Source organism: Anopheles maculipalpis, chromosome 3RL, assembly GCF_943734695.1.
Source record: "Anopheles maculipalpis chromosome 3RL, idAnoMacuDA_375_x, whole genome shotgun sequence".
Classification (NCBI taxonomy): domain Eukaryota; kingdom Metazoa; phylum Arthropoda; class Insecta; order Diptera; family Culicidae; genus Anopheles; species Anopheles maculipalpis.
This window is the reverse complement of record NC_064872.1, coordinates 64,040,172-64,053,998: the sequence shown is the minus strand read 5'-3', so window position 1 is coordinate 64,053,998 and position 13,827 is coordinate 64,040,172. Positions and strand designations below refer to the sequence as shown.

Sequence of the window (13,827 nt, the reverse complement as noted above, 5' to 3'; positions counted from 1 at the left end):
CCTTCCAGCCCTGCTGCTCCTGCTCGGTGCCTTCATGCCGATCAGAAAAAGGCCCAAAACATTCTGCACACGAATGGGCCAAAGTAGCTCAGCTTAATTCCGCTCACATCCACGCTGTTAAACAACAGGGACAGCTATGGCGCAGGAGGATGTCCGTGGCGTGTCTGCAATCGTACTCCGGTATGCAGCTTGCGCTAGCTAATCCTTTTGCATTGTTCCGTTGAGTTTGGGGATGTTGTCCGTTCGTTCGTCCAGTTTCTTCCGGATGCCGTTCCACCTCACTTCGCCTCAAGTTACCTAGTCCAAAAATTTCTCCATCGAGCCGATGTCTCCGGTCGAAACAAACGCGAGAGACCTGGGCAAATGTGTGTATGTGGCCATGTTTTTGTCGAGAGCTTTTTTTTCTTCTTTCTGTTCTACTTTAAGAAAACTTTTTTCTACACTCTTTCACTCGCTCTCATTCGCTCACGCTCACACATGCACACAAAAAACTGACTCGTTTCTGATTATTCTGATCCGCAGGTTGCTGGCTTAACGAGCATCATTCGAACACGGCTAGCGCCAAACGGCCGGGACTGTACGGAGATTACATGTGCGACAGCCCATGGAGCCTGCTGGAATCCGCCACGCAAGCCATGAAGTCCAAGCAAGGTGATAACGTCGAGTTTGTCCTGTGGACTGGGTAAGTGTGTCTCTAGTTGTGGTTTTTTTTTTGCAGTTTTTTTCCAGATCTGTACCGTGCGCGATGGCGTAAAATATTTTTAGAGTTTTTTTCTCCCCGCATTTGCTCCGAAATGGTTTCCAAACTGGAGTCCAGTTTTGTGCGAGAAAATCCATTTTTAAAGGAACTACTGGACCTGCTGCGTCCATGAAAAGGGGATATATTTTTTCCTCCTTTCAAGGGGAAGGTTTTTTCCGTGTATGTGTGTCTTGATTTTGCTCCAGATTTTCCCATTTCAAAATGCCATTACTTGCCATAAACTGGCTTTCGAAGCGACAAACGATCGGACCAGGAAAAAAGCAAACACTGGATTGGGAGTTCGGAAAAAAAGGAACGAAACACTTCCACATACACCCAATGTCCTACACTCAAAAACTTTAGTGCGCGTGATTTATCGACAGTCGGTACAATTTATGATGTCTTGCAAGAAAGCGAAGCAATCCCGGGAAAGGAACACGGCGCAACAGAAGCTAGCGCACACACCATTGCGATCCGTTGATCGCTCTTTTGTTGGGTTTTGTGTAACGTACTTTTTTGCCGTACATTTGCAACCAGTGGGTTTACAAGGAAGTACGGCGACCATTTTTGGGGTTGTTTTTTCTCTCTTTCTTTGGTTGTCCGAGAAACGGAAATGAATCGAAACGGGTACCCTTCGACCCGGGGTGTTATTAATATTCTCCCACAATCGCTATAAAATCTCGACCAGTATAAATCAAATCATTCGATGCATTGGCAGGTGGTGGTTGTACGACCACAACTTCCTCGTAACACTGGTCACCGGATAGAGTTTTTTTGGTGTTCGCCCCGACTGTCCATTTGGGTGGATTGCGCTCCTCGATTCGATATGACCATTTACGGAAGAATAAAACAGCATCATTTTCGTTGTCTTTTTGGCTGCTTGAAATCGTAAGAAAAAGCACCACTCACCAAGAGGATGAATTTTGTTCTTGCTGTTTGTTCGATGGGGCACGTTGCGGGCACATCCATCTAAGCGCTACTGGGCGCCTCCATCGGTTCAAGCATAACCGTTTTTATTCATTTGACCGTGTTTGTGGCCGTGTTTTTCTTCCGACTATTTTCATGCGCCATCTAACGTTTTGAATATTTGATCAGAAATTACGTAATGCTGCTCCCGAACGCTGAACGCGATATGAATGATAAAAATGTCGGATCCCATGCGTCCTCCGGTTACCCGTACGCTTCCTCGTGTTTTTCCTTCACCGTGAATAGGAGTTTGGTGTTCGTTTGTGAGCAGAAATGCTGGTGCTGGCCTCACAAAACAGAGCGCGTTATCATTTCTTGCAAATACGGCCGAAATCCTTTTTTTGTTTTCGCTTTCGTTGTTCATTTTCTTGATGCTTGATAGCTCAGCTATGACGACAAAACGTGTGAGCATTTGATTGCGTTAGCCTTACGGTAACAGCCAACAAGCTCAAAAAGACAACAAGAAAACAACACGCTTTTTACAGTGACGTTTGATCGAATGCTTGACTGCTTCTCAATCGTGTCTGATGCCTGTACACAGCAGCGAGTGAGGAGAATCCGAAAGAACGAGGCCAACATAATACAACGCACAAAAGTAAATGTTAAAATGCCATTCACCAGTATTTTGTCTGCCGCGTTCCTATTGCCATTTTACGGAGACGAGTCGACGGGAATACAATCACGATGCGTCGAAAGTTCAAAGCAGTCGAATCGGAACGAACGAAACGGACGGACATGTGCTGTGCGACTGTGTCAGGATACGCGTGTATGGGTGTCTGTATGAAAAACGAAACCAGGATCCTCGGCCGAAAGGCATCTTTTACCTCTGGTTCGTTATCGTGTTCGTGGAAGGATTCACAGCACAACATCGATTACCACCGACACACAGTATCTAGGTAGGACAATTGTGAATAAAACATAGAAAAAGAATGAAAAAGTCGAATTTTCGAAACCCTCTGACAAACGAAATGTGAGCTGAGAACAGAAAAGAATTGTCACACGGCAAAAAGCTAGATTTTGTAGTGAAACTTCCTTTTAATAGCATAGAGCAGAATATAAATTAAAGGCAATGCTTTTTTGCAATTAAAGGCAATGCAATTTTTCTTAAGTTTATCTTAAAGTAATATAGCTACAGTGTCTCTACTCAAAGCTCTCAAAGCCGTCACATACATTCATAACGCTACTTTACGATTCTATACATTACAGTTCTAGCAAAACTTCGGAAGTTCTGCTGTCATATTAAAGATTCTTTTGAATAAATATTTCATATTCAGCCATCGTACTGGATGCTGTGCTACAATCGCTTGTTTCGCATCAAATTGCTAACCCGGTGGCTGAGTATTTGGGTTTTAATTTTCCTCGGAATTTTCCACCATCCCGAAATGGAAACATCCACACACACGCACACACAATAAAGCAACACTAGTGATATGAAAAAGCAGTCTGTACATTGAGGAAATAAATCCTGAGTGTGTATTCCATTTTTGATAGGCAATTTTCTTTCCGTACTCGAGTAATTCCGAACCAAAACCCCCCGTACGGCCACATTCCAGCACAACCGTACGCATCCCCTGTTGTATCTTGATGTGCGTTTAGTGGAAGGCGAGGGTAAAAGGTACAGAAAACAAGGATACATTTGATTCGATAAAACGAAACACTTCGCGAGCACACTTGGTGAAACATGAATTGTATCCTCCGTGTACGGAGTCTGCTCCAATCGTTCCCTACTTATTCTTCTCCATTTCTTTCATGTTTTTGGAAGGTGCACAAGAGCAAAAGCTTTGAGTGTTTTACCTTCGGCACCTTCGGAGGACACAATTCGGGAAATCGAGAGAAGGCTTTCACACACGAGGAAGACTTTGAAATACGCCTGTTCGATTCGAGGTGAAATTCAATTAATATTAAATGATATTTCTTTGGAAGAAGAAAAAAAAAGACAGAAGCTTACGAACGGAGCGCTCCTTTCTCGGTATGGTACGGTTTCTTGGGAGCTTAGGAGACGTGTGGAGTCACACATGTGGAACTGGTGCATTCGAATTTTCCACCGACGTACTCACATTTCGTTTGTACTGTTTGGCTATCACACAAACTCCAGACGAAATTCCCCAAATATCAATGTCGGCAGTGTGGATGTTTACTTTTTGGCCGTTCGATTGGGACATGTTGCTCACTTCTTAAGAGCTTTGTTATATTTTATTGATTTTAGCTTTTGCAATACAACATCCACAAGAATCGTATCGCATTCAAATCAAAACGACTCGCATGTTTGGACTCTGTTCCTGTTGGGTGAACTGAAAGCTATGAGTAAAACATTATTTATTCATATTTTTTTCCAAAACAAACACACACGTAAAGGTTATTACGTTTAATGCTCTATCATCAGCTTTAATGCTCCACAAGCACCATCTCTCGGGACTACAATTTTCTCGGCTTCGGAAAATTAATCTTGGCTCGACTCCAAACCTGGCAGCAATGAAATCATAAAATCTTTGCCCAAATAATCCACACTTCCTCTTTCCTGCACACCCAACATGAAGTGTGCTAGGGTTTCCCCGTCGACTTCCCCCAGCACAACATACGCCCACTTAACGAAACTCCAAGACATTCACGGGAAGCTTCTTTTATATGGCGCAAAACGCTCACAAGTGACGTACGCTTCTTATTCTGGTATGCATTGCTTGGTTTCAGATTTTTATTCTTGCCACCCTTCCATGACCTCTCTGTACCCTTCTCGGATGACTCCGTCCCGGAAGTGGTGCTAGGTCAAGACAGTACAAGATTGCCTCCCCAACTGCGGTGCAATCTTAAAGCTGTGCTGGGGAAAGATGTTCTACCCTACTCAAGGCCCTACACGCTCACACACCCGGGGGTTTTGCTACAAGTGCTGTGCAAGAAAGAGTCTATTGAACCTAGACCCTCTTCTAGTGCAAAACAAGTTTCTCCCACTATGACAAGAGCTTTCCTTGTCCTGAACATGAAGAAGAGCAACTGGATTGCATCCTTTCCCCCTTAGTTTTTTTTCCTTTTCTTCTTCTACTAACGATGTTACGCGCACCTGAACACACTTTTCCACCACACCAAGAATGAATTCCAGTTTCCCCTTCACAATTGGCAACCTTCCGTTGCCTTGTGCCCGGAGCCCTCTTGTCTGTGTGCTGTGAAATTGAGCGTTTATATATGTATGAACGTTTCGCTCTTCAAACACTCATCTACCCACTCACTGCCACCCGGCAAACCTCCTATTATCCTTATGCAACATCAGCACGAGGACATTTCGCAACCATTTGAACCGGTACCAGGCATTAGCGAGCTCAAACGGCACTCTTCGGTTGGCGCAGCCCTTCAAGAGCAAACGGGCAATTGTTTCGAGATCAAGCGAAGCCGTCTGATTAGAGCCACTGGTTCGGTAGTTCGGGCTCGGGTGTGCGAGTTAATTAAAATATTTTAATTAACTTGAGTCACTCCTTGCGTTGCTCGTCGCACGCAGTTTTGGATTTCGAGCTTGCCGGTTGAGCTGGTGGATGCAGGCCTTAGTGAATTAGGTGGATTGGCATCATATTCACGTTATACATTTTCGGCATCCTTCCCTGCTACAGTGGCGGTGGTGATGATGTTGGTATGTCAAGAGGATACGAAAGGCTTCATTACCTCATCAGTCGGTGCTTGTCGCTGAGAGGAGTTATTATTAGCCGATTATGGTTATGCTGGATTATGTTTCCCCTTTGCGGGTGTGTTTCGCAAGGAGGTTCAATCGAGATGGCTAAGAAGCTGATTGAATGGTGATGAACAACGTACACAGGGCGTAGGATTAAAGGATGTTGCAATGGCCGACGTAAAACGTGCATACTCAACTGTCATTAAGTTATTCTTCATCTGCAATCGATAAAGTGCTAAGTACATATGATCAGCTCCAAGAACCAAGAATCAGCAGCTGAATGAGAAATAAATAAAATCGAGTAAAATCATGCACTATATTTCAACAAACCACAGGCCAATTTCCTTTGGCCAATCGTCAGCGCCTGCCGTTAGGCAACATGTAATACCATATAAAAAGCAATGCAGAGTACTATAAAAATACTGTTTATGTTAAAATAAAAACGGGTAAAGGTAAGATAAAAGAGTACAAAATTAAAAATATTTAAACACGTTGACAAAAAGTTTTACATCACAGAATCCGTAACGAGCTTTCAAACAGCAATGCTTTCATTATAAAAGCAAATTTAACAATTTATACATTGTGAAGTAAATAATAAATGCAAAATATAAGAACTTTAATAGATGAGCTTTCTATTTCACCTGTCATTAACGTAAAAAGTCAAACCATGTCCCTTTGACAACATTTTTTTCTTTCCCACTGCACCGACCAAACATACCCGGAGGGGTCAACAGGAAAAAGTCATTTGAACACTTTATCCAAACACACCGAACGAGGAACATTTTCATTAAATCTGGCAATCAAACTGTTTAATTTATCGTACAAGTAGTTCCACTGCAAAACTTGCGCCGTGAGTGCAATTCCATTAGACGCCAGTTAAAAAAAAAAAATAAAGCGAACTTGCAGTCAGCCAGTTTCACAGCTACCTCATTTTCTAAAACTTCCAACACTCCCCCACGCAAAGTGCAGTTAGGGTTTCTATCGAAAAGTTGATGAAAAATAAAAGCTTCAATGACACAGAAATAGCACCATTCTACCGGGTAAGGTTGAAAGGCATCGTGTTTTTTTCATCCTCTTCTTCCTGTTCTCTCTTGTTTTGCTTCGTCCCACGTCAGACACTTACCTCGGGTGTGCAAAGTTATGCTAAAAGCCCAGCAAAAACATAAGGAAATTGGTTTAAACCACTTACCCTCACACGATCACAGACAGACACTCCACTCGTTGCGTGGCGCAGAAAAAAAAGGGTCGCCGAGTTGGGGAGATCGAAGTACCGCAAGCAAACTGAACCTTTCAATACTTTTACGTCCATTTCCTCGATTTTCACCGTGCTGTGTGATAGAGCCTTCTTTGGAGCATGGACCATGTGCGGTCAGTGGTTCGTGAAAGTTTCCCAATTTCTACAACCCTGCTTCTTTTTTTTTTGGTATTATTTTTACTCACCCGATCTTTGGGTAGGCGGCGTGGGAGCAACCTGGTTCATTTCATTAGAACCACACAACCGTCGAGAGTGGGATTGTTTTTCCACTTCTCCCTTTTTTCTACGGAAGCGAATCTAAGGGTCGATGCGAAGAAAATACCGGAGAAGAAATCATGGTAAATGAAATAATTTCTTTTGCATTCGATTTTGATCGTTTTTAGGGTCGGACCGGATGTTTGTGGTGTGCCCGAGGAGCACAACCACCAAACAGCTTCCGAATGTGTGGTCGGTAAAGGAGATGCTGTGTTTACATTGCGTTCGAAATCTGGCAGCTTCGGTTTGTGGTTGAACGGGGAAGCAATCATTCCGTTCGGTTCTAATTAAATAGCCAATTAAGTGCAAAACTCACTCACTGTCTAGAGGTGTTTTATGTGTGTGGTGGTTGTGAAATGTATGTAATGGAACAGGATTTTTTTTTTTTCGAAAACGCAATCGTTGTGCGAGAAATGTTTATTTGAACATTTGAACAGTTGTTTTCTTACATGATATGCTTTACAAATTGTATTGAATATGCTGCTCATGAAATATCTTTCTCAAATTTATCAGACAACCTCTTTTAAATTCCTTATACCATCACAATGCCACAATCCTAAACCAAACATTCCATTCATTAGAAATAAACACCATTGGTAAATTCTTCCCCCTGCATCGTTTACCTCGATAACCTTTCCAAACAAATGAATGAATATTCCAATGCGATCAGCCAACGCTAACAAAACACCTAACCATTAGCTCACCGATTCGACACAGCACGATTCGTTAAATTAATTTGAAGCTAATTGTGTTATTCCACCCGATTCGATGCTAAGAATCCCTTCCGAAGCTAAAATTAAATTCTTTATTCCATCTTCAATTTATTGTTATCCAACAGAGAGGATAACCGGCCCCCAACAGGCTGGCACATCCAGCTACAAATACAATATCTTTACCAAATTGTTGTCGATCGTCAGGAAAAAGGAAAGATGCCTCTACTGCTGTTGTTTGTAGAAAACTGCGAACAAGCGGTAACAGCCGGTAAAAGATTTTAAAAAGGGACCAAAACTCGAATGAACGAACCGATTCGAAAGACCCATCCAGTAGTGTGTGTATTCGGGTTCGTGAATAAAACATTGCGCGCATTGAAGCCTCTGCAAGTAGCTCCATTTTCGGGCTCTACGCCTGCTGCTTGAGAAAAAATAAGAAAAAATAAAATAAAAAACGAGAAAGAAACTTGAAGCATGAGGCTATTCTTCGAAACCGAAAACAAAATTGTACAAACCAACGAAACATTCAGTCGTGTAGAAGTCTTTCCGGGGTTGGGTGTTTTTCTTTGAATTTTTTTCGTGCCTATGGGTTTGTGGAAACTCGATGAAACCTGTGCTGTAGCAAACTCGGAGAAAAAATCGAGAACGCCTAAATGTATGCTATTTTATTGCAAATATTAAATTGGAAAACCGACCAACAGTTCCACTAACGAACAGTCCCCAACAACAACAAATGCCTCCGGATAAATAAACAATCATTTTAAGTGATTCTCAAGTTCAACTGTGTAATGAAGCGATGTGTTGCAAAAAGGTTGCATTGAAAGTAATTTGTTTATCAAATCATCAACCAAAAGAAGTATGCGTCCTGCTTGTGAGATGTTGCTTTCCCGGGCAGAATAAGTGTTATAGGAGTCAGCTCATCGTCCATTGCATTCCATTAAACAGTGATGGCCCATTAGCGTGCCCTTTTGTCTGCCAGGAACGTGTCCGAAGCGGCTTTAGCCAAATCACCTAGCAGTCACCTTCAAGACGTGCAAAGCTAATCAAAATTCAAGTCCAACCCAGGGCTTTCTTGGTGCTTAACTGCTTGTTCGGCTTTATTTTTCCTGTACCTGCTCTTGAGCAAAATCTTGCTGCTGGAAGCTGACGATGAAACAATTTCCAATCAATTTTCATCGAGCTGCCCCAAAAATATCCTGCGTTATCCTTACACCTATTGCCGCATTCCGTTCGGCGATGGTTAAAAGAAGCAAATATATAAAAAAGACCTCTCACGCGGTCATGCTGATGTTTGAAATTTTGCCCACCCGTGATCGCCGCTCGTCCGCACACGAAAAGCTAATTCTGGAATGTCACGGCAAAAGGATATTTATTGAAGCTTAAGCGATTGAATCTTTCGTTTGGAACGTTTCGAGGTAATCTTCTATTTTTTTTCCTGCTATAAAGGCCCTTTCTTCTCGTTCCGGATCGTTTCGATTACAATCCATTCAGGGGAGAGTGAAAAAAAAAAGAAAGAAAAAGGTCATACCTCACGCAGAAGGGATAATTCGTCCATTCTTCTCATACATTCGTTCGTTCATTCGATACGGTTCGATAATTTTAAAATTCCCATTCAAGCCTCATTGTCAATATCTCACTTTGTCCTTCTTTTCCGCACACCGGTTCCAGTTTGTATGCGTTGCCCACGATTACTGTTCTACCGATCCAGTCCAACGCTTTGTTCAATCCCGGGACCAGCCAGAGCTTTGAATGGATCGAAATTTTCTTGCCCTCGAGTCATGGCAGAAAATCTATTGAAGCTCATTTCCATATTTTGTTGTATAGGACAGCCCGTAGTACCCGTTTGTCGTCGTCACTGTTGTACCATTGTACCGGCACCGGTAGATCCGGTTGTTATCCGGTTGATATTCACTCACCGTTCACTTAGTACTTTGGAAAGCACATAAGACGATAGGATAGTAGAAAAGCGACACACAAAAAAGGAAGTTCCATCCACTGCGGATAGAAATACGTTGCCGCTAGGGACAGATAGCTTGGAAAAACTGGACCATAGTTGCACGTGCTTTCTTTTTTGGTGCTCTGTTCAACCTGGGAAGCTTTTCGGCCTGTCCGTCTGGTGTAGTCTGTCGCTGTTGGATTGGTTTTAAATTTATGCTTCCACCAGGCAAGCCTTTCGATCGAATCATTTGCCTCTCGGCGTGTATTTCTATATTTCTTTCAACAGAAAATAATTTCAAAAATCGCCCTCAAGTACACCCTTAACGTGCGTGTGAATAGGATGGTTTTTGGAGTGAACGAAACCTAACGAGACATTCTTTGTGTGTGTGTGTACGCCTCAATTTCGCTACTTGCAAAAATTGGGCTTGACTGTTGCAAGAAAAAGAAAGCAAAATAAGACTCCAAGTACTGAGTTGCCCTGCAGTCGGAACCGTTTGAATGATTTGAATAAATTTCATGCCTCACCACCCTCAATAAGATCAGGCTCAAAGATTACGGTACATCGTGCTGCTGCTGGGGAACGCCGGAATGACAATGACAAAAAGAGAAAACCCGAAGCCAACGGACACATTCCACCGTTCGTGATCGTGCACTCATTTCCATTGCAAATGGCGTTGTCACAGTCGCACGGGTTCGGATGTGCGGCGAGTGGAATGAGCAACCACAGGCTGGTGGTTTTGATGTGAAAATCTATCTTATTCCTGTTCCCGTGTTCTCCTCGCCCACGCCCGCTTCTCACCATCAACAATCTCCCCGCCCCGTCGTATTGGTTGGCGTTGAGGCAGAAAACTGTCATCTCATTGTCGTGTTGCTCGTGTTTTTCCGCGCGTAGTGCATGTCTTCTTTCTTCCCAGCACCAACACAGTCCTCCATGTTTTTGCACGCTCAAGAAAATAGACCCTACAATATTCAAAAATGTACAAAAGTGCTTTAAAAAAACCCAAGCACACACAAAGAAACACACGCCTTCCGGAAAATGGTGCTTTGTTTTAGCGGCTTTTGCACTAGCAGTGAAGCGCTACATTAGGCCGAGAGACGCTAAAACAGCACAGCGTACAAGTGTCCCTTTTCTTCTAGCCGCATATCACTTAGTATGGTTTGCGTCTTTTTTTTTTTTTTTTGTAACACTGAATGGAACATTAGCCATCTAGCGCCCAACAAAGCACCAAACGAAGCGTAATGACGATCAACATAATCACTGTCGGTGTCCAGGGGGAGGGAAGTGAAGCGAACCCGGAACAGTTGCTTGGGGTGTTCAGTAGCGCTGCGACCCGGGGCACAGCATACAATTACACTTGGAATTCAAATTAAATTCACAACCAGGCGAAAATAGAGGTCGAGCCAGAGTTGACCTTATTTTCGCTGTTAATCCCTTCTTACTACTGAGTTCAAGTATCGTGCTGCTAAAAATTGCTATTCGTAAACAACAGGTTTGATGTGATTTGTAAACTGGATGGTGTGAAAAAAATTTTAAGATTTTTTTTTCTCTCGTGTAGGACTACCATGTAGTTGTTGATATGTTTTATCATTTTTAAATCTTCACAGGAAACACATTTCTTTAAGAAAAATAACAAAATAAACTCGTTATACAGTTCTTAAATCAGAACTTAATCTATTTTCGTCCACTGGTCATCGTTTTCAGTACTATCTTGGCTACCATGCGTTGTAAAGAGGTAGTTGTTGGCCCAAACATTCTTTTAATCGTTGCTGAAGGCCGTTGGAAGTCCTTTCAATCGACGGAGTGCTCTTAGCCATAAATATGGTTTTTTTTATCTTTGTTCAAGCCATTTTTCACTGTTCCAATCGTTGCTATCAGCCAATTCTATCAATAAAGGCTCAAGGCTATCAATAAAAGTGAATCAAGCCTTAGTTCTTTTGTTAATTCGAAGAATCTTACAAGAACGAATTGAAAACACGTACAAATATTCAATAATTACAGGCTGTTGTAATGCTATTGAAAACGATGATTTTGATCGATGATTTGAACGATGATCACTAAATTGAAGATTTTATACAAATGACGATAAATGGTAACTCAAATAATACGTCATCTAAACCACCTTTATCTTTATTCTTCTCCCATTACAGTGACGGTCTTTCCCATTCTGCCAAGCGAATGCACGAAACCAAGCGATTGGACGTGCTGCGTAACATTACGGAGCTGATGAGCCGAACGTTTCCGTCACAGTTTGTGTTTCCGGTGCTTGGCCATGAGGATGGTAGTGCCAACTTCGAGCAGCTCGGAGATCTCTGGCGCCACTGGTTGCCACTGGAAGCGCTACAAACATTCGAAAAAGGTAAGCGATCCATCACTGCTACCACACCTTGGGGAGGGGAAACGTAATAAAAATTGTTATTAATGTTTATGCACTTTCCAGGCGGTTACTATACCATAGAACAGACGAAGAGCAGGCTAAGAATAATAGCTTTAAATACGAACTACATGCGACACGACGCCAAGTACTCGCAGTCGCACTCGTCGGCGGTAAAGCAGCGGCCAGACGGCTCCTACCACTACCCAGCGGGCGGCCACTACGGTGACCATCATACGGGCAAACATTATCACGCCCGGGAAGGTAGCTCTTCCGGGTATCTGTACAGTGACCGGCGGAACGGATATAGTAGCAGTAGCAACGTAGCGGACAGTGGTATCGGTGGCCACGCCAGTGCATTATCGGGATCAAGCAGCCACGAGTCGGAAAAGCAGTGGGAGTGGCTGGAGGAGGTTCTAGCAAAGTCGAGTAGAAATAAGGAAACTGTAAGTATTGCCTTTGTATTCAAATTCCATTCGCAACATTGGTTTCATTTTGTTTTTAAAAAAATTTTAACCGCTCCCAAAAACCTGCCTATACGTATACGCCGTAGCGGTTTTTCATGTTGCAGCCCTGTTTATGAAATTCAGTAGACCTGTCAATTCAACCAGCATGTTGTTTAGCTTTCACTCATTCCTGACACAAATTTGAGCGAGTACAAGCAGTGTGAATCGTTTCAATCAACAAAAAGGCGTGAAGTCTCTGTCAGAACCGTTCACACTTGATTGACAAGTGAGAGTATGAAACTTTTGCGGCAACGGGCACTGAGCGTAGTCTCTATCAATTTGATGGGGTTTTGTATGGAAATAGTTCTTGTTGTTTTACAGCCCGCTTGTGCTGTGATGTAATGTAAACTCATTGCCTTCGTCTGCAAATCTGATATCCAATTTTTCTGACCTTTGGATCAAGCACGCATTCTTTATACATATGAAAGGCCTAGAAGTATTTAACAATCTTGGTCCTACCGTGTCATTCTCTTGACATGAACAGCCCACCTGACCCCGGCGAGTATAATTAGCTGCACGAGCAGTGAGTGCAAGCTTAGGCTGATTTTGAGGGCCAAAAATGCTTCAGAGCCTTCCTCTCTTGAATGTGGCTAGCAGCTATAACACGTCGTCACCAAGGGAAATCCGCTGATAGATTTGCTGAAATAATTAAGATTAAGACTTTGTATTGCTTAGTGCAGCCTTATTCGCTTAGAGTCCATCAAGCACAATTTTGCCCGATTTGCCTTGCTTTTTTGGAGCTATTAGGCATCGAATCGTTAAGGCAGGATAACGGCAACGCACAGAGACTGTTTTTGGCGGGACTTCTTGTCCACCGGAACAACTCGCCGACGCTACTCTCCAGACTGTAATATATACATCCTGGCGAGGTCGCTGCAGGTTCCTCATTTGGTTTTGGATTCCTCTAATCTCTTTCTGGTTATGTGTGTTAATTCAACATGTTTTGTGATCGTTTCAAACCAAACATGTGATGTCTTGTGTTTTTATATTGTATCCGTCCTGTGCGTCCTACCTCTTACTGACAACCCCGACGATGTTAGAAAACGAGCGGTTTCTTTTGCCTTTTCAGTGTAGCTGAGCTTTTTCTTTATTTCTAAGCTCTTGAGATACAGTAAAGAGCAAAATAATTAGTCCGCTGTTCGCGCGCGCTTATATTAGCTTTCCGATCTTTATCCGCTCGTGATAAGTTTTCGATTGAATCGATCGTTTCCTACCTGACCTCGTCGTCCTTTTCTGATACTTCTTATTTCTGCTGTTCTTCTTCGTGCCTCCTAACTGACAGGGCGTTGGGAACCTTATTAAATTTCCAGCACCGACGATGTAATCGCTTTATATAAGAAAGCTTCTAAGGGACTTTTTATGGTCCATCGATTTTATTTTATTTATAATTAATTATTGAGGCCCAGTGCCGCATTTTTAACACTGCTTGTG

At 42.7% G+C, this 13,827-nt stretch overlaps 2 protein-coding genes across 3 annotated transcripts in view; one reads left to right on the top strand and one right to left on the bottom strand.

Moving 5' to 3' along the window:
* Window positions 1-13,827, bottom strand: part of LOC126562844 (elongator complex protein 5) — a 561,590-nt gene that overhangs the window by 384,955 nt on the left and 162,808 nt on the right. The gene's annotated exons all lie outside the window — the stretch shown is intronic.
* The window catches only part of LOC126560882 (acid sphingomyelinase-like phosphodiesterase 3a), a 50,474-nt gene that overhangs the window by 22,759 nt on the left and 13,888 nt on the right, over window positions 1-13,827 (top strand). The window contains exons 3-5 of the mRNA XM_050216832.1: window positions 523-682; window positions 11,667-11,875; window positions 11,957-12,336. Of these exons, the coding sequence (XP_050072789.1) occupies window positions 523-682; window positions 11,667-11,875; window positions 11,957-12,336 (749 nt within the window). The remainder of the gene's footprint in view (window positions 1-522; window positions 683-11,666; window positions 11,876-11,956; window positions 12,337-13,827) is intronic.